The 24786-nt window shown below is 55.0% G+C and overlaps 3 protein-coding genes across 3 annotated transcripts in view; 2 read left to right on the top strand and 1 right to left on the bottom strand.

Annotated features, from left to right (window-relative positions):
* LOC119092287 (A disintegrin and metalloproteinase with thrombospondin motifs 18) overlaps window positions 1-1431 on the bottom strand; it is a 20168-nt gene extending 18737 nt beyond the window's left edge. Inside the window, exon 1 of the mRNA XM_037215257.1 lies at window positions 1306-1431. Within this exon, the coding sequence (XP_037071152.1) occupies window positions 1306-1431 (126 nt within the window). The remainder of the gene's footprint in view (window positions 1-1305) is intronic.
* A 1023-nt stretch (window positions 1432-2454) lies between these two features.
* LOC119092115 (39S ribosomal protein L30, mitochondrial) lies at window positions 2455-7414 on the top strand. The gene is made up of 3 exons (XM_037215087.1): window positions 2455-2623; window positions 3794-3952; window positions 7218-7414. Exons 1-3 carry the CDS (start codon window positions 2474-2476, stop codon window positions 7365-7367), a joined length of 459 nt encoding a protein of 152 aa, XP_037070982.1. The 5' UTR covers window positions 2455-2473; the 3' UTR covers window positions 7368-7414.
* Window positions 7415-17760: 10346 nt separating this feature from the next.
* LOC119092017 (uncharacterized) lies at window positions 17761-18886 on the top strand. Its single transcript, XM_037214968.1, has one exon. The coding sequence runs from the start codon at window positions 17779-17781 to the stop codon at window positions 18583-18585; it is 807 nt and encodes a 268-aa protein (XP_037070863.1). The 5' UTR covers window positions 17761-17778; the 3' UTR covers window positions 18586-18886.
* The last annotated feature ends 5900 nt before the right edge of the window (window positions 18887-24786 follow it).

The following is a 24786-nucleotide window of genomic DNA, read 5'->3' as shown; positions in this document are numbered from 1 at the left end:
TCACTCGCGAAATTGACCGCCCCAGCTGCCTACTGGTGGAGCATGACAATAATTTCACTTTGTCATTTGTGAATTGGCCTGAATCATCGAACCATCGGTAATACCTCATGGATCGGTTGAGTAAGACGCTTTCGCGGATCTGCTTCTTACGCCGGTAGTTATGGTTTTCTTCTTGTAATAACATATTTGCTTGATTATCAAGCTGAACATGATAGTAGCCCTCACTTTCCCTGTAGGCTAGACTAAATCTGCGAAACAAGAAATAAGTGTTTTCGGCTCTTCTTTTTCGGCATTAAGAGTTCAGACTGATGCTGACAATGTCACGCTTCAGACTGTTCTTAATGTCACGAGTCGCTCGTGGCCACTCACGACAGTCAGCACAACTTGGAACGTGGGGTTTCAACAATAAACCGATGTTCTGCCCGATAACGTCACCGAAGCAGTACCTCTATTATGCTGATAATCGGTTACTAGCAGCATAAAACACTGAACAAATTATGTAGTAGCATGTTGAAACCTCAAGCTGCTGTTTGTGTAGCACCTTGCTGATTCAGCGGAAGCGGTGGCGCCATGTTATCCTTTAGGGATACGGCGTACCAAAGAAATCTTGTATTTTTCATAGAACGAGCAGTAAATCATGGTTTCTAAAACTAAGTTTTTAAACCGAGCTCCCGTATCCAATTACCTGAAATACCTGAAATAGAGCCACTGCGCGCTTCGGCCATCGTTTGCTTCGTTTTTCGATCCCGGTGCCAGATCAAAGTGTTGTCGAACGAAGCTCCACTTTTGGGAACTTTGGATAGATAGATAGATAGACTTTGGTAAGATTCGCGTTCAGAAATGATAAATCTACTTGAAAAGCTTTGATTCGAGAGCATAATTTAAAACGGAACAATTTTCTCGTGTGTTTAGCACCGGGCTCAGATCAGGTATCAGGGTCACACAGAAGTATCAGGGTTAGGTCACGACGTAACACGGAGCAAGCGATTTATTGGAACGAAGGAGGTGCAGAAGCTATACGTTGACAGAAGGTTAGGATGTCCTTTCCAACAGCCCCTTCAGGAAATTTGTGGCACCATTCGGCTGTTTGTGAAAACATGATACTTTCAGCTGGCCTGGTCATTCCGCAAGCGTCGTTTCCTAAGCTACATCGTTATTTCCAGGTGTCTGTGAGTTCCAGTACAATGACTTCCCCGTCCGGCTCGATCGTCTTCGCTGGCGCCCTCTGGCGGGGTGGCTGTGCTGCCATCACGCGGCGGTTGGTATCAACAAGCGCAGCCGCTGCAGCGCCGCTTCCCCGCGCGCCAAGCTGCCGCCGAACAGGGATCTGTTGCCGCGCTCCGAGCGCATGGCGGTGGCCGTCACAGACAAGCCGGACAGCTCACGCGGCGTGCCACGGCCCGACGGCGGCATCCAGTACCACGGCTTCATTTACTACCGCGGTCAGTGGCAGCGCGACCCGGCGGGTTCCTGCCGACTCGATGGTGCACCGCCCCCTCCATCATACCGCCTGCCCTTGCCGCTGACGCTCGGCAGACTGTGGAGCCGATGCACCCTGCGTCTCAGCGTTGTGAACCAGTCACCTGTGGTGGTTGAACGCGCCGGTGTCACCCTGGGCCGGTTGGATAAGGTGGGAGGGAGGGGGGGGGGGGATGGGACAGCTGACGCGCGCCTGCCATCGTTCTGCCAGTTGTAACGACGTTTTTTTCAAACTCGGAAGAGGATTGGTTCATGCTGATATAAATTATTAGAACTGTCCCAATGTTACATCAAATCAATGACTCCACGGATTTCGCCCACTTCGCTTATAAGGTGTTGTGGAGGGGGGGGGGGGGAGGGGAACGGAAAGGGACCGACGGCGGCAAAGTGAAGTGTTAGGGGAAAGGCTGGCCACCCCTCCAATACGACACTTCAATCCGGCGCCATTGCCTCATAGCGGACCAATTGGCTGGAGCAGGCTTGTGCCGGAGACGAATGGAGCGTCTCGTCGCCACGTGGGCCCGCGGCGCCAGTGCCTCATAGCGGACCGATGGCTGGAGCGGGCGTGTGCCGGAGTCGAGTGGAGCCTTCCCGTTCCCACGTGGCCGGCCAGCTCTGTACGCTGCACTCTGACCGGACAGACGGACCTGCCCGTCCGATCTGCTGCCGGTTGCCAGCAGACGTAAAGACCCGGTGCACGAAGCGGACATTTCGTAAACACAAGGAAAAAGAGAAGAAAGTGTGTTTGAAACTTCCTGGAAACGTTTAGCCTTTCAGAATCCTGTGTGCCCTGCGTAACAACTATAATTGAGTGGGTGGGGTCGCGCTTGAGAAGCGTGGAAAGCTTGAACCACACTCACTGGCGGTTTGCACTGCTCGAGTCTCGCACGGAGAAACGCCGGCTATCACGAGCCGGCCAGCATCGCCCCGCCCCGGCCGTCGTGTCCCGGGCTCAGCGTTGATCGCGGCTGCCCTCGGTGCTGACCCGGCTCTGATGGCGGGCCCGGCCGTCGCCAGGTTTCCGGACCGGCCCGACCCGCCGGTGACGCCAGCCAAGCTGCATCGGATCCAGCTGATAGCTCCGCTCCAGGGCCAGCCCTACTGGATCAAGGACACCTGCCGCCAACTCGGCCTGCACGAGGGGGTGAGAGCTCGGTGCTGGCGGCTGAGGAGCGGCGCCACGAGGGGGTGAGAGCTCGGTGCTGATGGCTGAGGGTGGTGCCACGAGGCGGTGAGAGCTCGGTGCTGATGGCTGAGGAGCGGTGTCACGAGGGGTTAAGGGCCCGGTGCTGGCGGCTGAGGGCGGTGCCACGAGGGGGTGAGAGCCCGGTGCTGGCGGCTGAGCAGTGGTGCTGATTGACCCCGCCAGCAGATTTGATCGGCCATGGTGTATGGCTTGTGGCTACGTAGGTACTTGGCTGTTCCCAGGACTTCATATGGTATGCCGGATTTCCAGAAATGTGATAAAACATTCTTCCAGCTTATGGGATCAAGGTAGATTTCACGTGAATTACGTACTTTGTTACGCAAAATTTTGATGCCGCATTTTACCTGCCTCCCTTAAAGTAATATGAAATGGACGTATTTTTATCGCAAACGGTTTTCGATTGTACTTTAGATGCTGCATAAATCTGCACTGCCTTCGCTCAGCCCGTGATGCAGCCGTTGAAACTAGATGAATGCATTTTGTAAAGAACTTTTGGCGGACCATTAATCTTTCTTTTCCATCGTGGCAGTCGTCTAGCATGAACTGATCACGTTGTTAAGTCTTTTTAATGAGCCTAGTTCCCATTCAATCACGAGAACATTCAGAGAACTTTGTTCTTAGAATCGTTTCGGAAGTTGGGCCAATTCTGCGATAAAATCTGCATTCATTTCTCTCCGAGCTCTGTCGGAAATGGGATCTGGTCGTCCGAATTGAGGCACATTTCGCGGCCGGCGGGAGCTGCCGGCAGCTGGGATCGCCGGCATGTGCCGCCGCCCGCGCGGGACGCTGGCCGGTCCCGTGTCACCTGGCCACGTGCTCGTGTGGCTGGTCTAGCCGAGACGCCTCGACACACGGACAATGTTCCGGTGCCGCGATACACGCGTCTGGCACACGTCTGGCACGCGGGACAGTGCGCCAGTGACGCAGGAGGCGTCAGGACAGACTCGATGACGAATTTTGGGTCCACTATTGCTGATGAATGAAGGGAGGGGGAGGAGGCATCCAACACCAGACACTCTTCCGGGGTTGTTGCCGGATGCGCCAACCCTGAACACTCAGCTGCGCTGTTGTCACGCACACTGACTGCGTGTGACGGCCGCCCGCCAGCGTTCAACGCGCACCGTCGGCGCCGTCAACGTCGTCAAGAACATCCCGGAGGTGAACGCCATGCTGTACACCGTGAAGCACGTGATCCGCGTGGACCCAATCACCTTCCCGGACGGCCAGCCGGCGAACGACGACCTGGACGGCTGGCAGCTGCTGGAGGTGAGGGCTGACAGCTGTTGGCCATGGAGCCGGCAGCTACTGACGTTGATGATGACTGCTGGTGCCTGTTGGATTTGAGGGTCGGCAGCTGCTGGAAATGGGGACTGGCAACTGTTGGAAGCGAGGATGGACAGCTTCTAGAGGTAGGGATCGGCGGGTGCTGGAAACGGGGACTGGCAACTGTTGGAAGCGAGGACGGACAGCTTCCAGAGGTAGGAATCGGCAGCTGCGGGAGGTGAGGAACGATACCGCGGGCGGCGAAGGCCAGCTGCTGCTACAGATGAGGACTGGCAGCCGCTGAAGGTAATGGCTGCAGCCGCCGCCCCGCGCAATGATTAACGACGGGAGCGGCGGTCTGCTTTAATTGATGGCAGCTCCATTTGATTTAGACCGCGGAGAGACAGCGCAGGTGCGGGCCTCGCCGCCGGCCGGGGCCTCACTCGCGGCAGACTGCGGCGCTCGTGAGACGTACCTCGGTCAGGGGAGCTGGCAGACGGCGGGACATGGCGAGGTCAGCGACAGTCAACAGCCGGAGGGTCCATCCGTTGAAGCGCCTGTGTAACCACTACCGGAACAAGGTGTTGAACATTTTCAAAATTAAGCATCGGGGTAGCGAGACGTCTGATGCGCTAGTCGTCTTCGGCAGGCCGAGCTTCGTCTGTGGGTGTTTTTGATTGCCGTGTGTTACTCCATGAATTGTTGGACTATCGCTAATGGTGGTGAATGCTGGTTGTTCAGTTACTGCCAGTGTGATGCCAGGCGCTGCCCAAATTAAGGGTCGATTTAACTCACACACCACGCGTCGCGACATTCTGTCATGAGCGCCCTCGTTATTGTGCCCTGGTGAGGCTAGAGGCAAGTTTTCCTCCAGAGAAAGGGCGGTAGCCCAGCGGGTGTATGGAGAAGGCGGATCCCGTGTTTACCGTGGTGTGAAAACCGCGGGGCTCAAGTGCGTCACTCTTGCACCAAGTAGCTTGTGGAGCCCGGACAGTAGCGAGATAGCGTAATCGTTGGTAAGGTTAGGAAGGTTGTCATATGACATATCCACGCTGGAATGCTCCTTTTGGAGGCACTCTGAAACATATTACGCGACCCTCGTGCATCTGATGAACGGTGGGCGGGCAGGCCTCGTTTCCAGTGCACAGCTCTCGTACACCTCATTCTGTGAATATTCCGTTTGATGTCAAGCCCGTAAACGCGGCCCGACAGCCTGACGGCCTCGAGGCGGACCCGCCGGGCTGCAGACTGCGGACGAGCGCCGGCGGGCCGCCCGCCGCGCCGTCCGCCCGCCGCGCCGTCCGTCCGGCGCCCCGCCTACCCCGTGCGCCGCCGATTGATTCCTCCGGGCGGGCCGGCCCCCGAGTTAGCTCTCGCAGCCACCTGCAATCTGGGCACAGACGAGTCCATTTGTCAGAGGGGCGGCGAGTTACGGCGGCGGCGCTCCCCGGCCGGGGCGATATTTACGCGCGCCGGCCCGGCCGCCGACAGAGCGGCGGTACGGCGCCCCGGAGCCGGCGCCCACGCCCGGCGCTGCGGCGCGCGGCGGCGCGAGGCGCCACCCCGCTGGTGGGGCTACCCTGCCAAGCGGCGCCGGCCCGGCTCTGAACCGACCCGGCGTGCTGTACTAGACCCGTCCTGGTCTACCCGACCCAAGTCACTCGGATAAGCCTGGTGCCAGTCAGGGAATGGGACGGCGTCCTGCCTGTATTTTAGATGGAGGTTCAGGGTTATACGCGCGCTGTTACATCGATACTGTTCTGTACTTTTGGGGAGCCACATTCAGAGCTTGTCGTACGTCTGAGGTGGTGCTGAGATCAGACAATTGGAAAGATAACCGTCGGAATGTTTTGCGGCATGGCAGGTTAAGTCTTCGTCGCGATTGTCCCCAGCTTACGTGAGCATATTAACGTAAGTAACCAGACACTGTTGTATACAAAGCGCGGAATAGCAACAGCTTTCCGAAAGCCCCAACCCATTTCAAACTTGAACACCCGCTCCGGGTGGACAGGCCGATTTGAACCCCCTCCCTCTCCTCTTAAAGGCTTTTTCAAAAATTTAAAACGAATTAAAAAAAAGCAACTCCGAATTCGTACGACTTTAGCGACGCCAATATTCGTACAGCTGTAGACAACTACATAACGAGCCATTTGGTATCAACTGTTGGTTATGCCTCTTAAGGTAGCTGACCTGTAGCGGGTCGAAAACAGGTCATAGTTGCCAGTAAGGACACTTCTAAGAAATATTTCCAGCTGATATGGCAGCGGAGCGTTAGACATCACACAAATTTGCGATGGCTTCCGAAGCAAATGGACGATTTTAACTCGGAGTTCAACTAATTTCTTTGAAATTGGGTCAGGTATTCATGTCAAACCAAGGTCAGATCAAAGTTTTTATTCTGAAAAACTTACTTCAGGAGCCAGTCTATGATACTCATTTTGTATTAATTCATTACAAAAAATCAAATATCAAAATAATTGGGACGTTTCTGTTTGTTTGACCTTCTCAAGGCAAGATAAGAACACTGAATTGACATGACCCTGATTGGCCTCTCGATTAGAACAATTATCTAGGTTCGATTTGGTTGTTTGCCGTGGTTAGGGGGAGAAGGAGGGGCACTTCGGACAACAATCTCGAGTTTGAAACTGTTCGACCTTATTGTCTCTGACTTTCTGCGTTGTGCATGTGGTGCATTCAGCTTTCTAAGATTTGGATATCTCAGGGATTCCAAGTTGCACTCGCCCCAACCCACTCGAGCGCGTCTTTTTCAACCGATTACCCAAGCACGTATTAAGGTGCATTACCCCGCTTGATGTGTCTTGTTTGTGTGTGTGTGGGGGGGACTTGCTATTATTTATGTATATATATATATATATATATATATATTGATATTTATTAATTTACATCTATTATACATATAGTTTATATATATATATATATATATATATATATATATATATATATATATATATATATATATATTACCTAGATCATCAACAGATATTCTCACGAAGGATAGGCATAGGGGGCTCCGAATCATCATGGCGTATTGGGGCCGACCTTTCCGACTGATGTGTGTGGAATCTGAGTCATATATCACAGAGTCTAGATGGCGGGTCTTGCTCGTGGGTCGCCTACATGTCTGCGTGAAGCTGGCGCTATCTGTGAACTGTACGTGTTTTGAGGCGTGGTGTTGAGCGCAAGACGTGAAGACGGTGCCCGTTCGGATGCTAGACGCAGGGCCTCAGGTTGCCGTGTTCTCTTGCAGGACGGCCGGGTGGTGCGGAACGCCGCCATGCGCGTGACGCCGGTCGTCACCGAGTACGACCGGCTGAAGCTGGCGCCGGCCACGGTGCGGGAGCGTCTGCGACTGCGCTGGATCAAGCCGTTCAGCTTGGATGAGAAGCGTACCGTTTAGTGCCGCCGCGCCGCGGGCCGCCCTCAGTATCGGCCGGAGGCAGCGGGCCGCCCTCAGCTGCAGTCAGGGGTAGCGGGCCACCCTCAGCTGCGGCCAGAGGCGGCGGGCCGCCCTCAGCTGCGGCCAGAGGCGGCGGGCTACCCTCAGCTACGGCCGGAGGCAGTAGGCCGCCCCCAGCTGCGGCCAAAGGTGGCGGGCCACCCTCAGCTACGGCCGGAGGCAGCGGGCCGCCCTCAGCTGCGGTCAGGGGTGGCGGGCCGCCCTCAGCTGCGGCCAGAGGCGGCGGGCCGCCCTCAGCTGCGGACAGAGGCGGCGGGCCACCTTCAGCTACGGCCGGAGGCAGTGGGCCGCCCCCAGCTGCGGCCAGAGGCGGCGGGCCGCCCTCAGCTACGGCCGGAGGCAGCGGGCCGCCCTCAGCTGCGGCCAGAGGCGGTGGGCCACCCTCAGCTACGGCCGGAGGCAGTGGGCCGCCCCCCAGCTGCGGCCAGAGCCGGCGGGCACCCCCCGCCCTGCAGTGTTGGGACCGGCCGGGAGGTGCTGTGTGTGTGTGGTCTTACGCAATAGAAGCGGTATGTGAGCCGTTGTCGTTCAGTTGTGTTCGGGTCCCGCGCGAAGAGAAGGAGCGGAAGGAGAGCACCGGATTCCCGGCGGATTTTGGGTGTTTGTGACAAGGTTGTCGGAGAGGGATCACACACCGACATGAGTGAACGCCTCATGGCTTTCCACCTCTTGGTCTAAACACCGTAAGCAGGCTGCTGTTGACCCTTGTTGACTCCACATCACGGGACTGAGCTAGGTGACCGAGGTCAGCTCCGGTCCCCTGTCCGTGTGGTTCATGCAGAGCCTTGACTTGATTTTGGTATGCCGACGAGCTCATGCGCCTTGGTAGTGTGTGAGGACACCGTCCCAGCTATCAGGATCACCATCCCGTCGTACCTAGTGACCAAAATGCCAAAGAACGCTATGGGGTTGGGGGCCAGGACCCAAACAACACTTGTGTGACAGGGATCGGCGATGGAGCGTTTGAAGCGAAGTTTAGCGTCTGCAGCGTCCCGCTGTTAGATGGGCACAGGATGAACTGCACATCTAAACGCCCGCCAGCTTGCGCAACAGTCTGTGCGTTTCTCGTTGCATTTGGCTGGGTAAGGAGGGCGCGCCCTTCGCTCGTTGCGTTCGCGCGCGTTCCCCTCCGTCGTTTCTTTGTGATAATCTTTCCCTGTAATTTCCTTGAGCTGGCTCCTTGCGTTTCGCCGGGAGGGGAACTCTTCAACCGAGCGTTAAAAATTGATCAGATAGGAAGCCTATTAAGGAAATGGAATTGGTCTGGCGCTGCCGGCAATCCTGGAAGGAGACAATGGTGTTTTCGACCTCAGACACGTGGCTACGCGAGGCGATTTGACTGAGATCAAGGCGCGGGGCACTGAGAATCTTGCCGCGACTACAGGTGAATAGCGTCTCAGCAAACTGCTGTCGAATGACCCTGCCAGTCATCTGCATAACATTCGGTACGAACAGAGCTACACACGTGTGATTAATATGTTTTTTGGCACAGGAATTTGGTTGGTCCCATCGAATACCTTTTGGAGTGAAATATGTTGGAGGTTGCGGCGTACAGTTCACGGGCGTCTATTTTTATTTTGCGTCGGACGTCCTCCGTACGCTATGGGTTCATTGTGGTATCAACGTGCCAAAATGTACAAAAGCTTCCAGAGCGTCGACGGAAGACAATGCACAGAACTGGCAGTGTTATGGCCGCCCAGGAATGATTAAGGCTGCAAAGTGTTTTCTGGGAAAACTGATGTGCCCCTTCGTTGGCATAATCGGGCAGGCTAAGTGGATATTGTTTTTAGGCTCATGCAAACAAACCTGACAGCTATTAACTAATATGGTCATGTTCGGCAATGCTGTCAAGAAAACGCGTCTCAAATAGTTCCATTCTATTTTTTCGCCCGTTGAGAGTGACCACCTCCTCACGCTGCGCGAAGCTGCGTTACTGCGTTACGCTGCGTGAAGCTGTCACCTCCTTACGCTGCGTGAGGCTGAGTCACCTTTCGCTGCGTGGGACAGTCACGTTACGCTGCGTGAGACTGAGCCACTTCCTTACGCTGCGCGAAGCTGTCACCTCCTCACGCTACATGAGACTGTCACTTTCTTACGCTGCGTGAATCTGTCACCTCCTCACGCTGCATGAGACTGAGTCACTTCCCTACGCTGCTTGAGTCTGTCACCTCTTCGCGCTGCGTGAGGCTGAGTCTCCTTACGCCGACGGGGGCACCTCTCCGCGCTGACAGCGGAGAACAAACGCTGTCCTGCTGGGAGCTGCACCGGTCTTGAGATGGGCCGAGGCACGTCGTCTGAGTGTGTTCTCGGCTCGTCAAGGCTGGTTTTTCCAGTTGAAATGGCGGTTTGTCTCATTGGTAGGCATGGGGTCCGTTTGAATGGCAGCGTAGAAGCGACTTGCCATGCATATGGCGCGTGTGAGCCGGTTTGGATCCGGGCCATGGGCGAGGATACCCTCTCCACGTTGACGATCATGAGTGTTGCACACTGCGGTTGGAAAATGAAGTTCAAACGAATGGGTTCGCGATGTAATATGGCTCGACAGCGTGCTGAACGCGTTCGCTTCCTACCGCGATGCCGCGGCGGTAGTCATTGTTAGGCAAACGCATTCCAAGTGTTTGGACAATGCTTAGGACCCATGAACCGAACACGACACATGTCTCAATCCCGGCGTCCAGTCATACTGGGGTTACGACCAGGGGATCCCCTCAACGTTCTTGGCGTTTCATTAGGGCTGTGCGCCGAAGTGATAACTGTGCACGATTGCTGTCTTTTCCTCCTCATTTCCGTACTCCTCTTCGACTGGTAGCATTTGTACGTGGCCAATCTTTGCAGCTATGTGCCTTTTGCGCGGTCGGTCTCATTCTCTCTCATCAATTTAAGTGACCTGACCAAAGCCAACAAGTTATTTCAGATAACTTCATTTCATTTCGACACTTGGCCAAGTCCGCCGCGGTGACTCGACGCTGTACATTTCTCGATAAATGAAATTGATGAAGATTATCCCGCCTTAACTATCCTCATCTAACGTCGTATCGCCGAAGAACAGATCTCACATGTGTGGATCACCAGTCGGACATTTGACCGAGCGTTGCTCTGCGCAAGGCGTAGGCGCGCCGGGTCATCGCCCGATCAGCAGCCGCGGGTCATAGTGCTGTTGCGCCTACAGAACTAACCGGAGCCGGTGAATTATTGGGGTCTCGGGATGCCCCGACTGCCAGGGTCGTGCCGCGTCCATGGCCAGCGAAACCGCCAAAGACATTCTCTGAGGCTAATGATCATATTCTCACTAAGTGACACGAACAATCAGCGTCCCCTCTCCCTCCTCCATAAGGTTTGGTACAGATTTGAGCAATTGCAAATGCAATTACCCTCCGGGATTAACGACATGTTACACAGCGAACGCCGAAGGAAACATTCTCCCCCATTAGTAACTGGGGGTGGGGGTGGGGTGGGGGTGGGGGAAGATAGCACGCCATCGAATATGACTGTAGAAAGACTGCACAACGACAAAGCAGACACAAGAGGGAACTGCTGAGAAACGGTAGTGTGGCAAAGCTGTCGGCTCAAGCACTGTTCGATGGAAAATGTTTAAATTATGGTATAAGGAGGGGATGTGAATTGCAACACTCAAGGGCAATCCAGGGCTTAGTCAAGTAGGGGGTCGATGAGCATGTCGTGAGTGTGTCGGTAGGTTAACCGTGACCAACGTGAAGGGTTCCGAAGCAGCCGAGAATGCGTCGGCATGTCAACATATGAGGCCCACGGTTCTAGCGTATAGAGCGTTTTGGGCGAATAAAAAGAATCCGTGGAAGGTTCCTGATCAATAAAGAGTGCCACAGCACGTAAGCAGGACGAGGCCATCAACAGCGCAAGGTACTCCGATCAAAGGCAAGAAAATCAAGCGCGCCGTAGACAAATCCTTAAATCGGGTTGGCACCGCACGTGGATATATAGGGCCCTCGGAAATAGCATTGGTCTTCTGGACAGCGTAAGCACTCTCAAGACCTCCCAATCACCACTCTCTCAATCAGAGGATACTTATTTTTTCAGACGCTTCACATTCGCTTGCGACTGGTGATGGTCGCCTAGAAGCCCAAAGACGTACAATTTTGTCGCGTTCTATGTAAAAAACTGCATCTGTTTGGCTGGCTGTAGGTCCCCTCGGAGTCTGTGGGCCCGTTCAGTGCTCAAGGAAGGGGGGGGGGGGGGGGGGCGGCGGCATGGCCCATGGCCCCTTCCGTCTGGATCCGCCCCTGGCAATAGCAAAGCTGCTGACATTTAGCAAAACCGAAATATTCGCCTGCAGTTGGGCTTCCCTGACCACGCGCGGGATATTCGGTGCCCGGTCTTGTAGGGGGGTCAGGCTCCATGTCTTCACTAATGGTTCGCCCAAGGGCTCATTTCAGCCTGCTTTGGAGCCAATTTGAGCCGCCTATAGTCTCTGGTCCCGAGCACATTCAGCCAGCCAGCCATTCACCATTGGCCGCGTTTTCAAACAAGCGACGCGCAGAAACGGGACGTCCATCAGACCCCATTACTGGGGAATGGGGCTCGTTGGCATTAGATGAGATTGCCGTGGCCGGAGCCGTGCCTTTCAGCGGGCTCCGTCTCCCGTCAAGAGCACCTGTCGTCAGAGCAGCTGGCCAGGACATGTGACCTCTCAGGCTCTGCCCGAGACGCCTGTGACGGCTGCAGCTCTACCCGGGACGTCTGTGACAGCTACAGCCCTACCAGGGACACCTGTAATGACTGCAGCTCTACCTGGGACGCTTATGACAGCTGAAGCTCTACCCGGGACGCTTGTGACGGCTGCAGCCCTATCCGGGACGTCTGTGACAGCTACAGCTCTACCCGGGACGCCTGTGACGGCTACAGCTCTACCCGGGACGCCTGTGACGGCTGCGGCTCTACCCGGGACGCCTGTGCCGGCTGCAGCTCTACCCGGGACACCTGTGACGGCAGCAGCTCTACCCGGGACGCCTGTGACGGCTGCAGCCCTACCCGGGACGCTTATGGTGGCTGCAACTCTACCCAGGACGCCTGTGGCGGCTGCAACTCTATCCGGGACGCCTGTGGTGGTTGCAGCTCTACCCAGGATGCCTGTGACGGCAGCAGCTCTTCCCGGGACGCCTGTGACGGCTGCAGCTCTACCCGGGACGCTTGTGACGGCAGCAGCTCTTCCCGGGACGCCTGTGACGGCTGCACTCTACCCGGACGCCTGTGACGACAGCAGCCCTACCCGGGACGCCTGCGACGGCTGCAGCTCTACTCGGGACGCCTGTGGTGGCTGCAGCTCGACCCGGGACGCCTGTGGTGGCTGCAGCTCTACCCGGGACGCCGGTGACGGCAGCAGCCCTACCCGGGACGCCTGTGACGGCTGCAGCTCTACCCGGGATGCCTGTGGTGGCTGCGGCTTGACCCGGGACGCCTGTGGTGGCTGCAGCTCTACCCGGAACGCCTGTGACGGCAGCAGCTCTACCTGGGACACCTGCAATGACTGCAGCTCCCCTAGGGACGCCTATGACAGCTGAAGCTCTACCCGGGACGTCTGTGGTGGCTGCAGCTCTACCCCGGACGTCTATAATGACTGCAGCTCTACCTGGGACGCCTATGACGGCTGCAGATGTAAGCGAGATGTTTGTGGGCTTCAGCAGTGCAGCTCCAGCCTGAAAACGTGACGGTTCCATGTTGCTGTTCAGGATAATACAAATTTCAGCAGGTGACAACTTTGTTAAGCTTTTTATCTTAATTGGTGGCATTGTACGTACGTAGGCAATGTACCATGCATATGGCTGCACACATCACATCATATATGAAGCCACTTTTCCACCTTATGCCGTATTTACCACAGGGATCAGCATTGTTCTCTACGGAGCACAAAATCGCTATCAATTCGATCTTTTTTTTAAATCGCGTCATATGCCGCTGCGGTACAGTTACGCAAAAGCCCTGTCGCTGCGGTACAGCCACGCAAAACCCTGCACTCGTTAGCTCATGTGTTGAAAACTGCGACCTCCAGAGGTCATGATATGCTATGTCGATGGCCGGAATTAGCCCGTAAGACCGTTGAAACCAGCCGTTGTTTTGATCACCTTCAAATGAACGCCAGTATATTATAAAACCCATTTGGCATCATGGCTGCTTGCACTCTCCCTCTCCGCAGCTCAAGTCTGAACTGGACGATTCAGGAACAAAGCCTGGACGACTCAGGAGCAAAGCCATATCAGGTCAGACCATATTACCAAAATTAGACACAAACTGTACATTATTGAAAAGCTTTAGTCAGTTGAACATACTCGTAAAGCTCCCTTGGATCGATCATTCTTTTCTGTAAAAGTAACCCGTTTATGTAAGCCATTAGTTTTTCCCCTTAAGTCTATTTTTCTACAGCAATCACTTAGTAGCCCACGGAGCTCAAAATCGTAACGCTTTGAATTAGTATTAATCATTCATTTATTGGTCGTGGAAGTACACTTTGTTTTGTCAGATTTGGTAGTTGTCCCGCCTCTTGGAAATACGACGCAGTTCTTTTAGAAACTGTTTCTACACACTGCACTCCGTTATCAAAAACCTCTTCCTGGGTAAACAAGGCAGGCTGAGTGCCAACGGTAATATTTACGGCTGCCTCCGCTTTATCATCCAACGTCTGCCTTCAATCGGGCCCACGACAAGCCAGACTGCAGTCGTTTGGTCGTGCGCCGTCGCACACCGCTGGATTTGACCACTCGCGGACGGTGACAGCGCGGCGGCGGACGCGGCGCGATGGCTACATTTGGTGGTGCACCGGCTGGTGGGCGGCCGTCCTGGCGCGCCACATGCTCCAAACTTTCCAAATATTCCCAGAAACGGCTGTCCTCAAGGCAAACTTGATGCAGTGGAGAGTGCTCTTTAATTCTATACAGGAAGCCAGTAAGGCCTTTATGGGCAGTTTGCGGACGGCGGCGGCGATAATTGCTGGCATTCTGGGAAGGCCCTGGCCTGCTGGTCCCCTCTTTCCTTAACTGGTAGCAGTCTGATAGACATTCAGCGGTTTTGGTAGAAGGGCGTGGGGGAGTGCGCGGCCCTCGAGCCACCACCACACAATTAACGACTCACAGCAGCACACAAGCAAAGCGGGAACAGTCCCGAACATGACGTCATACAATGAACGTATCAGGTGTATCTCCGTACTAATTTTGACGCTAGCCAGAAGCTTGGTCACAGTCCGTTCGTTACAACCACACCCCTGTAGAATTTCCTGACAGCGTTGCACACCAGTACCGCCTACAATAGCCCTGACAACAGCACAGGCCAACACTACTTGTGGAAATTCCTGCAAACGCTGTTACGGCAGCGCAATATTCAATTAACCGGCGTCCTGTTCTTGGAAGAATGCAGGAGATCCCTCTCCTCATAAAGAGCAGAACATTCCAGCCGGAGGGAGACGGCTCCGCGCCGGGCGTACGCGATTGTCCCGGATGGCGAGCGTGTCCGAGGGCGCGCGACGGCGGACGGCCGGCGTTAAAGGTCGGTCAGCGATGGCGGGCCTGTGATCGGCACCGAGGGGGGTGGGTGGGGAGGGGCGCGCGAGCCGCGGTTGACCTTAGGTCCGAGGTGTTTCTTATGATATGACATGTCGCCCTGATGTGAGTCATACGGTAACGAAAGAAAGACAGACACTGACTACGGCCATTTTCGATTTTGATGCTACGTGATTGTTTAACACGCGCTCTGGTGGGGTCAAGTTGACCCCCACAAGTTTTCTGGAATGCTTTCTTTCTGTAGCTGCGCCAAATTTTGCATAGTTGTAGACAATTGAATAGAGGATCTTTTGATGACAAAGAAATTTAAATGTACCTTGCAAGTTTGCTGACCTATGACAGATCAAAATCAGGCCATGCATTCAGCGAAGTCAATTTCTAGGGAATCGTTTAATCTGATTCAACAACTGAGTGTTAGACGAAGCCATGCATCTCTGAGATGCTTTCTAAGTAAACGTAATAAATGAATGAACAAATTCCATTGACCTAGGGTCAGGTATAAACGTCAGACCGAGGTCAAAACCGACCTATGTGTTATTACTCGAGGGCTTGCTGTATGGGATAGCTTCTGGTGCTCATTTCGAATTTGTTGAAAACAGAAATCACATTATAATCTTTCATGGACTTTTTAAAACTCAACATAGGTTACTGGCCTAGAATAGCCCAGGTCAACCCTTTGTTTTTAGGAACATACCGTCTAGCGTAATCTTTTTAGCTTATTCAAATGCAAAACTCAAAGCGGTCTTTCATGATTTTGGTCACCATGACCTTAGAAAGATGAAACAGAGTCACTGACCTTGAATGAGGATTTTACCTTTTGCTTACAACGGGTGTCTAGGGTCTGGGGCACTTTGGACACCAACCTGGAGATTTACCTTGTTTGACCTTATTTAACCCAAAAGGTCATAAACAAGGAACCTCAAAATTTGACCCAAGTGAGTCCACGCACAGGCCATTATACCCTATGAATTCGGTGTCTGCAGCCCTCTCAGTTTCTGAAATCTCAGGGGTGGCCAAAATGACCCCCCACCCAAGCGAAGGGTATCCAGCCGGCCACCCGGGAGCGTGAGCGTGACAATAACAGCTCAAATCGCTTGATTGTAATCATTATCCAATGGAATCAGAAACAGATGACATCAGCAATCATGGAAATAATGTCAAAATGCCACTACATACAAAAGGTCAATTTTCAACTGACTAAATCAGTCAGTCCGGCTTAAGTTGCCATTCTACTGCTATGGCCCGGTTTGTGTATACTTGCACGGTCAGACCACAAAGACAGTACCGTTTGCCATCATCAGATTCGGCTGATCAGCAACAGGTTGAGGAATTTATGACCGGTATCATCTCCTACCGAAAACAGATCTGAAATATGTTTGCGTTTAAATAAGGACGGATCCCACGATTTTTTTTCGGCTAGCCGTGGCCAAATCTAGAGGTGAGATGCACGAATAGGATATGTTGAAGCTTAAGGGCAAAATTTGACCGATACACTTGTAATAGCTTCTCACTTCCATCGTTGCAATACCTGCGAAGCCCGATGTCATCCACCAGGCTTTCCTCGCCTAGACTTTCCAGACCGGACTTTCCTTTTCGCCCGGACTGCCTTCTAAATGTACGATTTGATGGCCTAAAGCGTTCAGATGTGCTTCTTTCACATGTGTCATCATTTTCGCTCACCCATTGGCCACGACTTAATATTAATCATGAGGGCAACCCTGCGCAGCCTATGGAGACTGCAACGCCTGGCGCCGAGGTTTCTGTTGCCAAGATTTGCGAACGTGCATGCTCAAAACTATGTTACATGAATTGCAGCACTGATAGATGCTAACTGCATGATGAACATTTCCAGACAACATGGCTTGGCCGTGTTGATACACATTGTTGGTCCATTTCGATCTACATCTACATACACGGAGTGTTTAATATCTTCGTAAAACCCAGGTCAAAATTTTGGCCAACCCTCCGAGTTTTATCGGTTTAGAAATAGTCTGTTGAACCATTGTAGAACAAGGAGAACCGGCGGCTTGCTTCATGCAGTCGTTTTACGCATGATTTTTCAGCTTATTAACTGCAAAATTCGGGCAGAGTTGATCTCGCGGTAGCTTCCGGCTTTTATTCCAGTTACAGACCGGAAAAATGGAGAAAAAAACAAAGAAAAACACGTCCCTGTTAACAAATAAGCTATACCGCACAATTTTTCGGGGGCGGGGTCACTATCAGGAGTCCATTTTTAACCCTGTACCCCTCCCTGCCAAGGTTCTGGCTGCACCCCTGTGTGAGGGTTAATATTTAATGCCACAGCTGCCTACGTTCTTGGCGTGAGCCATCAATATCCAGCTAAAGAATAACATGATTGTGGACGACCTCCGGGAGCCGTTGTCCTCTTTCTCCCAGAACATAAGTCGGATATTCCTGCCATCGTCTCAGCACATGCTGGAGGAGGGCCGATGGTCCAACAGTCAGTTCGGGGCGAAACCTCTCCGTAGTGCTGTCGGCAGCGGCACCGACACCCAGGCCGTGACTGGCATCACAGCCACGTATACATGCAAATGGAACAGGAGCGGCGTAGCCTGGTTTTTCCGACTGGTGGGGCCGGCAGCACGGCAGAGGTGCCAGGCGCGGCCGGTGGTTCCGGTTCCGGCTCCGTTGCCGCCGCCTCGTCGCGGGCCGATGGCTGGCGCTACCGTGCCGGCCGCCGCCCGTCACACGCCTTTGTCAGCGACGGTCCCGCCGGCGGCACATTGTGCTCCCGGCACTGTCCCGGCCATATAAAGCCCCGCGCCGAAGCCGAGGGTCACCAGTGGTGCCGTCAGCAACCAGCAGTCATGGTACCGCTGATCCTACTGAGCCTGGCGTGCGTGGCGGCCGGCGGCGTGCTGACGCAGGACGAGACCAGCGCCCCCTGCACGCCCGGCACCGTCTGGACGACCGCCGACGGCTGCAACACCTGCTTCTGCCTGGCTGACGGCATGCCGGCCTGCTCGCGGATGGAGTGCGGCTCGCGGCCGGCGCCCGACATGCGCGATTACAACGACTTCTTCAAGCCGGAGCCGGCGCCGGAGCCGGAGCCGGTGGACGAGCGCACCGGGGTCAACTGCAGCCTGGGCGAGACGTGGCAGGAGCAGTGCAACTCGTGCGTCTGCCTGGAGGACGGCATGGCGATCTGCACGAAGGCGGAGTGCGCGGTGGACGGCAGCGCGCTGGCCGAGCGCGTCAAGGAGCGCTGCCAGGCGGGCGACACCTGGGCCGACGGCTGCAACGTGTGCCACTGCGTGGGCGGCAGCCAGGTGGTCTGCAGCCACGGCGTGTGCCGCAGCGAGCGCCGCCGCCGCCAGGCCGGCTGCACGCCGGGCTCGGAGCGGCGGGTGGCCTGCAACACGTGCTTCTGCATGGCGGACGGCGTCGAGGCGTGCTCGCGCCGCTTCTGTCTGCAAGAGCAGGCTTCGAGCCGGGCGGTGGGCGCCGGCTGCGCCGTACAGCAGTGCGCGGCCGACTGCGGCAGCAAGCGCGGCGCCGACGGCTGTCTGCAGTGCATGTGCGGCCCCGAGCCCTTCTTCGGAAGCGTCCCGTCCGTGCCCGAGCCACTCGACAGTCTCTGGGGCGGCCGCTGGCGCTCTGTCGGCGAGAAGTGAACAGCACCGGCCGACCGGACGCGCACGCGAGGACAAGGACCCGCCGGACGACAACGGGATGGGGAGGACAGAGATGAACCGCACGTGGAAGACGAGAATGAGACGCCCTGTCAGTTATGTGATGCACCGTTTTGATCAGACGCACACTGGTTTCAAGTTGCACTGGGAAAGCAGGATTCCTTTTTTACGTTTCATCGTGACGAACAGCTGAAGAGGGCTACACAGCACAGACTGGAACGCACGCTGTGCATTTTTGCACGATGCTAAATTTGGATGCATGAAAATACATTTTGGAAATCAATGTCTTATTTCAGTATATCTTGGAGCCTGGAGCATGAACGAAGCTTGATTGATGAGCAGCTGACAACCAATAACCAGGTAGATTAACAATCAGCTCAACAGCTGCGTTTGAATATCCATACCTGACCGTTTCGCGCGGAATGAAAGGCACGTCACTAAACGCTTGTCCTCCTATTACATCTGACAGGTACAGGCGTAGTCTATGACATCCATATGCGGCCAAACCAATGAAATTCCCCAGGAAATGTAATGCCCTCGTCACGACTCCTCTGCGGGGCTTTTCCCATACACATACACAGCGCAGGCAACCAATCTATTATTCAAATCAGTGAATCACCCCGACTGCCAATTGACGCCGGCGGCCGGGCGGCCACACCTTGCGGCCTGGAAAATTAGCATGTTCCATTTTGCCCGGAACTGTCGCCGGGCGGCGCGCCTCGGTGGCATACTGATGGCGGCTGCTGTCTGCCGAGGATGTCCGTCCCTGCGGCGGTCTGATCAACGCTGATGACGCACTGCCGCCATTTGCATATGTCAACGTTTTGACCGCGGCGCGCGTGCTATTATCACACGAAGGGGCTTTCACAGGCGACGAATTCATGGGTTAAAGTTTTCGCAGCCGACTGCTATGAAAATTGCCTCGAAGGAAAATGCCAAGGCCTCGGTCGAGATTACAACCACTTTGAAGCGCAGGAATCATACTTGTGATCAGATTTAGAGAGACGAAATTGAATTGCAGTGGGACCTCGGTCGTTGACCAGCAAACTCGGCCGCGTTCGCAGGCCTCGGGCAACGCGCTGTGTGACCCGAGCTGACATTTCAGGGCGATGGGACAGCCGCCATCCGCGAAATATGCGACTGTCATCCGCAAGTTTATGTAGGGCTCCCCTCCACCCACGATCAAAGCCCACGGGCACCCTTTCATATGCAATGTCATGCATCATATACCGGGCCGTCCAGTGGGTGTGAGCCGGTCGTCCGGTGGGCGGGGTGTGTGATCCGGTCTTCCAGTGGGCGGGAGGTGTGAACCGTCCAGTCATCCAGCGGGCGGCAGGCCGTGAGCCGGTTTCAGTGGACGGAGGCGTGAGCCGGTTTCCATTGGGCGGAGGTGTGAGCCGGTCTTCCAGTGGGCGGAGGTTGTGAGCCGGTCTTCCGGTGGGCGGGGTGTGTGAGCCGTCCAGTCGTCCAGTGGGCGAGAGGTGTGAGCGGTCGTACAGTGAGCGGGGAGGTGTGAACCGGTCGTCCAGTGGGCGAGAGATGTGAACCGGTCGTGCAGTGGGCGAGATGGTGAGCCGGTCCTTCCAGTGGGCGGGGGTGTGTGAGCCGGTCCAGTCGTCCCAGTGGGCGAGAGGTTGTGACCGCCGGTCGTACAGTGAGCGGGAGGTGTGAGCCGGTCGTCCATTGGGCGGAAGTGTGAGGCCGATCGTCCAGTGGGCGGGAGGTGTGAACCGGGTCATCCAATGGGCGGGAGGTGGAGCCGGTCGGTCCAGTGAGCGGGAGGTGCGAACCGATCGTCCAGCGGGCGAGATGTGTGAGCCGGTCGTCCAGTGGGCGAGATGTGTGAGCCGGTCGTCCAGTGAGCGAGAGGTGTGAGGCGGGTCGTCAGTGGGCGAGAGGTGTGAGCCGGTCGTCCATTGGGCGGAAGTGTGAGCTGATCTTCCAGTAGGGCGGGAGGTGTGAGCCGGTCGTCCAGTGGGCGAGGAGAGTGTGAGCCGGTCGTCCATTGGGCGGAAGTGTGAGCCGATCTTCCAGTGGGCGGGTGTGTGAGCCGTCCTGTCATCCAGTGGGCGGGAGGTGTGAGCCGTCCAGTCGTCCAGTGGCGGGGGTTTGTGAGCTGGGTCGTTCAGTGGGTGGGGTGTGTGTAAGCCGGGTCTTCCAATGGGCAGAGGTGTGAACCGGTCGTCCAGTGGGCGGGAGGTGTGAGCCGGTAGTGGTGTCGTGTGTCAAACGAGCACCAGCCCTCTGGATGCTGGTGATGAGATTGTGATGCTGATGCTGGCAGCGGTCATAGGCGATGTTAGTGGTGCCGGCGTCATCTAAACGGCCCTTGCTCCCAGTAAGCGGCAAAACCCTCTCCGAAATAGGATTGTCATGGATCAGTAAGGCGCTTTTGAGGCGCGGAACAGACGGGATGACAGGACTCGTGCTTGTGATCGCCATATGAGCAATACCATACCTACATCAACAGGACCGGCCGCTTCAAAGAACACACCTAAATCGATCTTAAGAATACAATCAGGAGGCTGTCTTCCATACGCCTCACGGGCAAGGAAGTCCGGCTCTTTAAAGAGATTACTTGTTGATAAATGGCATAGCTTCTTAACTGACTAGCTGTGGACATTGCCACGCCCGACAGCTTCAGTCGACAAATCTATCAGACAACAAAGGTCAGAAACAGCTTAGTTCAGTTTATTTGTCGTGTGGCAAGATAACGGAGGAACATTTCAAGCGAGGAACAGGTGCTGTCAGGAACCAAGGTGTGAGCCCAATAGCATACAAATGAAGAAAATGTCATCATGCTGCCAAACATCGCGTTGATCACGTTTCATTTTCAATCAAATCCTGAAATCTCTTCATGCGGCAAGATTCCGTGACGTAGGGTGAAAGAGCGTGACATGGGGTTCGGTAATCCCTGACGCCGGAATACTGGCGGCAAAGATGAACAGCGTATTTGTCACCATTAGTTAGCCCTCGTGTTCAGGTTCCAGGACCGCCGCCATTCGCTCATTAAGCTTTGCAAAGTGGTGCCGAAGGTTTATCGCTATTGTTCCGACTGCTAGAGTCTTATATACTTATATGCTCCTGATCCAATCCTAGTGTCCTGAAATGTCCACGCACATGCGACCTTCAGTGCCGGCTAATGGGAAAACTGGACTTAGGAGTTTGGCCCCTAAACCCCCAGCGTTGACTGCAGTGATTTCTGTGCAGCTACGCAAATCATGAGAGCTACAGGTTCGCAGAGCACTGACCTTCCCCCTGATCACGTGACGACGAATCGCACCGTTTCCAAGTTCGTCGAATTACCAGAACCGGGAGGCAGATCCGTGCTCCTCGCTGCATTGCCCCGGAACACAGAAACGCATTTCGCACAGCGGCGTTCGCCTCTCACCGTCAAGTGCATAATAGGCAGACGTCACAGCCCGTCAGACGGCCCAGTGCGCGCGCAGCTGGCTCCCCGTCCGTCTTCATCAGCTGACAGCACCCCTCCCGCCCCACCGCAGGCCGGGCCGTACAGCTCGAGCGGCCCGCCGCCCGCCGAACCCGGCTGGCTGCCCCGCGTCGCGGCCGGCGGCCAGCTGGCCCCCACACTCAACGCCGCGCTGATGCTGATGTCAGAGGCACACCAGGGCCCGGAACGGACACGCCGCGCTGAGCGAAACGCGGGCGATGTCCGCAGTCTCATGCTTCACACCCAGAGTCCGGAGCGGACACGCCGCACTGATCGAGACGCGGCCGATGTCCGCAGCGTCATGCTGGCACACCGGAGCTCAGAGCGAACACGCCGCGCTGATCGAGACGAGGCCGATGTCCGCAGCGTCATGCTGCACACCCGACCGGGTTTGCAGTATTTGGCGTCCCATTACGGAGGAGCAGCGCCCGTCGCCGGTCAGACGGCGAGGCTCGCATCAATCATCACCGACTGGTACATATCCATGAATACAAGAAGCAATCCACACGACGTAGGGAAGCGGACTGATATGCTGGCGATGATGGAGGGCGTAAGCGTACCATACGCGCGGGCGTAACATCCCTTCGTAGACTGCAAAAACGCATGGCGGACTGGTGACACCTATGAACAGGAAGACAGTGGGTAGGCGATGCGGTTGCTTTGTCGGAGAAGTATGTGCTTCTTCAATCAGCTGTCACAAGCGACGATAAAATGCATGGATCCGATAATACCGGGCATAGCGCCGCCGTAATGGGATAAACGGAGGACCATTAATCGCTTCGCCTTATCCTATGGTGTGTCGTCGTGCGAAGGCGGATTAGTAGATCGTGATAATGATGCAAGGGAAGCTTAAAGTTCTGTGAAAAAAACTGGCGTGAGGCGAAAGACAAGGCTAATCGTACACATTTGCAGCAATAACCAAAGTTTTTGTCGCCTGGCCAAATCAGCAAAGATGGGATGCGATGCCATAGTTAACTTCAGAGAGAACCTCTTATTCAACATCACTACGCAGTCAATAAAGCCGCGAGCGATGTCTGATACTATTCGTTGATTACATCCCATAAGGACCCTGAAACATCTGTTCGCACAAGTGCAGGCCTCAAAGAAAGTGGTTTCCGGCTACTTCTGCGTGCAGTCGGTACATTCAGATACAACTCGACGAAGGCAGTCACGGACGCTAATAGTTGCGTTGCAAAAATACTGGCAATAGCTTACTGCTTGCGGACTGCTAATGATCATGGAATAAGTTAAAGGCAGTCTTGATTGCCACTTTACCTGTTCAGGTTTTTGCAAAGGGCACGAAAAAATCACGCTAAGGTTGATGCTATTCGAAGCCCTCACCTCGCGGCCTGCGTACAGTCAATAATTTGACAGCCTTCCTTCCCTACAAGGCCGCGTTTAGAGAGCACGAAACAAAAACCTTGGCAAACCGAGCGTATTATCCTAGGTCATTCTATTTCCTGCCCCACCTGATGGGCTGACTGGGCGATCCTGGAGCTAGTACCAATTCCGCGGCGCAGCAGACAACCTTTGACTGGTTCGTGGACAACGGAGGCGTAGCCTGTCGTGCTAACCACTGCCGTTAATCTGCGCATGTGGTGTCCGCCTCTGTGATTGACGTGATTGGGAATGGCCTGGCCCTGACCACGGAGGATGAGCCGTGCGCCGTTCTCTCAACGCAGCCCTCTGGCGCTGCATGTGGACTGCGTGGCGACTGCGCAAAGGACGTCGTGTTCAGGTCCACGCAAACCCAACGACGTAAACCGGATCAAGATGAAGTTGTTCACCCGTACCGTGTGATACCGCTGCTGGAGATGTGGTATCGGCAGCCAGGCTAAATTTGGCTAGCCTGGCCGTGGATCCTGCGCCGGTCTCGTGATGACGCAGGGGCTCCGTTTTACGGCGCGGGCCTCACGCGTCCCATCCTGACACGGCCCCTTTGACGCGCGGCGTTGTCGTCGGCACTTGAGACGCGTCTGTCGGCCGACAAACTGTCGATCTCGACAGATGAGGGATGCCCGTCGCCGCTATATTGGCTCTCAGCCGGCCCGAATCGATGACACTTTGATGGAAGCCGATGTAATGAAATTTCGTTCAATGGGCCGATCAGACTGCACGGTGCGCGGCGCCAAAGAGGAGGCAGGAGTTAGGAAGCATACAGAGCAGCGAGAGAGAGAGAGAAGAGAGAGGATGAGAGACGAGAGAGAGGATAGAGAGAGAGAGAGGAGAGAGAGGAGAGAGAGAGAGAGAGATAGAGAGAGAGGAGAGAGAGAAGAGAGAGAGAGAGAGGAGCGAGAGAGAGAGAGAGAGATAGAGAGAGAAGAGAGAGAGAGAGAGAGAGAGAGAGAGAGAGAGAGAGAGAGAGAGAGAGGAAGAGAGAGAGAGAGCCAGAGAAGAGAGAGAGAGAGCCAGAGAAGAGAGAGAGAGAGAGAGAGAGAGAGAGAGAGAGAGACAGAAAAAGAGAGAGAGAGAGAGAGAGAGAAGAGGAGAGAGGAGAGAGAGAGAGAGAGAGGAGAGAAGAGGAAGAGAGAGAGAGAGAGAGAGAGAGAGAGGAGAGAGAGAGAGAGAGAGAGAGAAGAGAGAGAAGAAATAGAGAGAAGAGAGAGAGAGAGGAGAGAGAGAGAGAGAGAGAGAGAAGAGAGAGAGAGAGAGAGAGAGAGGAGAGAGAGAAGAGAGAGAGAGAGAAGAGAGAGGAGAGAGAGAGAGAGAGAGAGAGAGAGAGAGAGAGAGAG

The sequence above is a fragment of the Pollicipes pollicipes genome, unplaced genomic scaffold, assembly GCF_011947565.3.
Source record: "Pollicipes pollicipes isolate AB1234 unplaced genomic scaffold, Ppol_2.1 Scaffold_3447;HRSCAF=4054_pilon_pilon_pilon, whole genome shotgun sequence".
NCBI lineage: Eukaryota > Metazoa > Arthropoda > Thecostraca > Pollicipedomorpha > Pollicipedidae > Pollicipes > Pollicipes pollicipes.
This window is presented reverse-complemented; position numbering and strand designations above follow the sequence as displayed.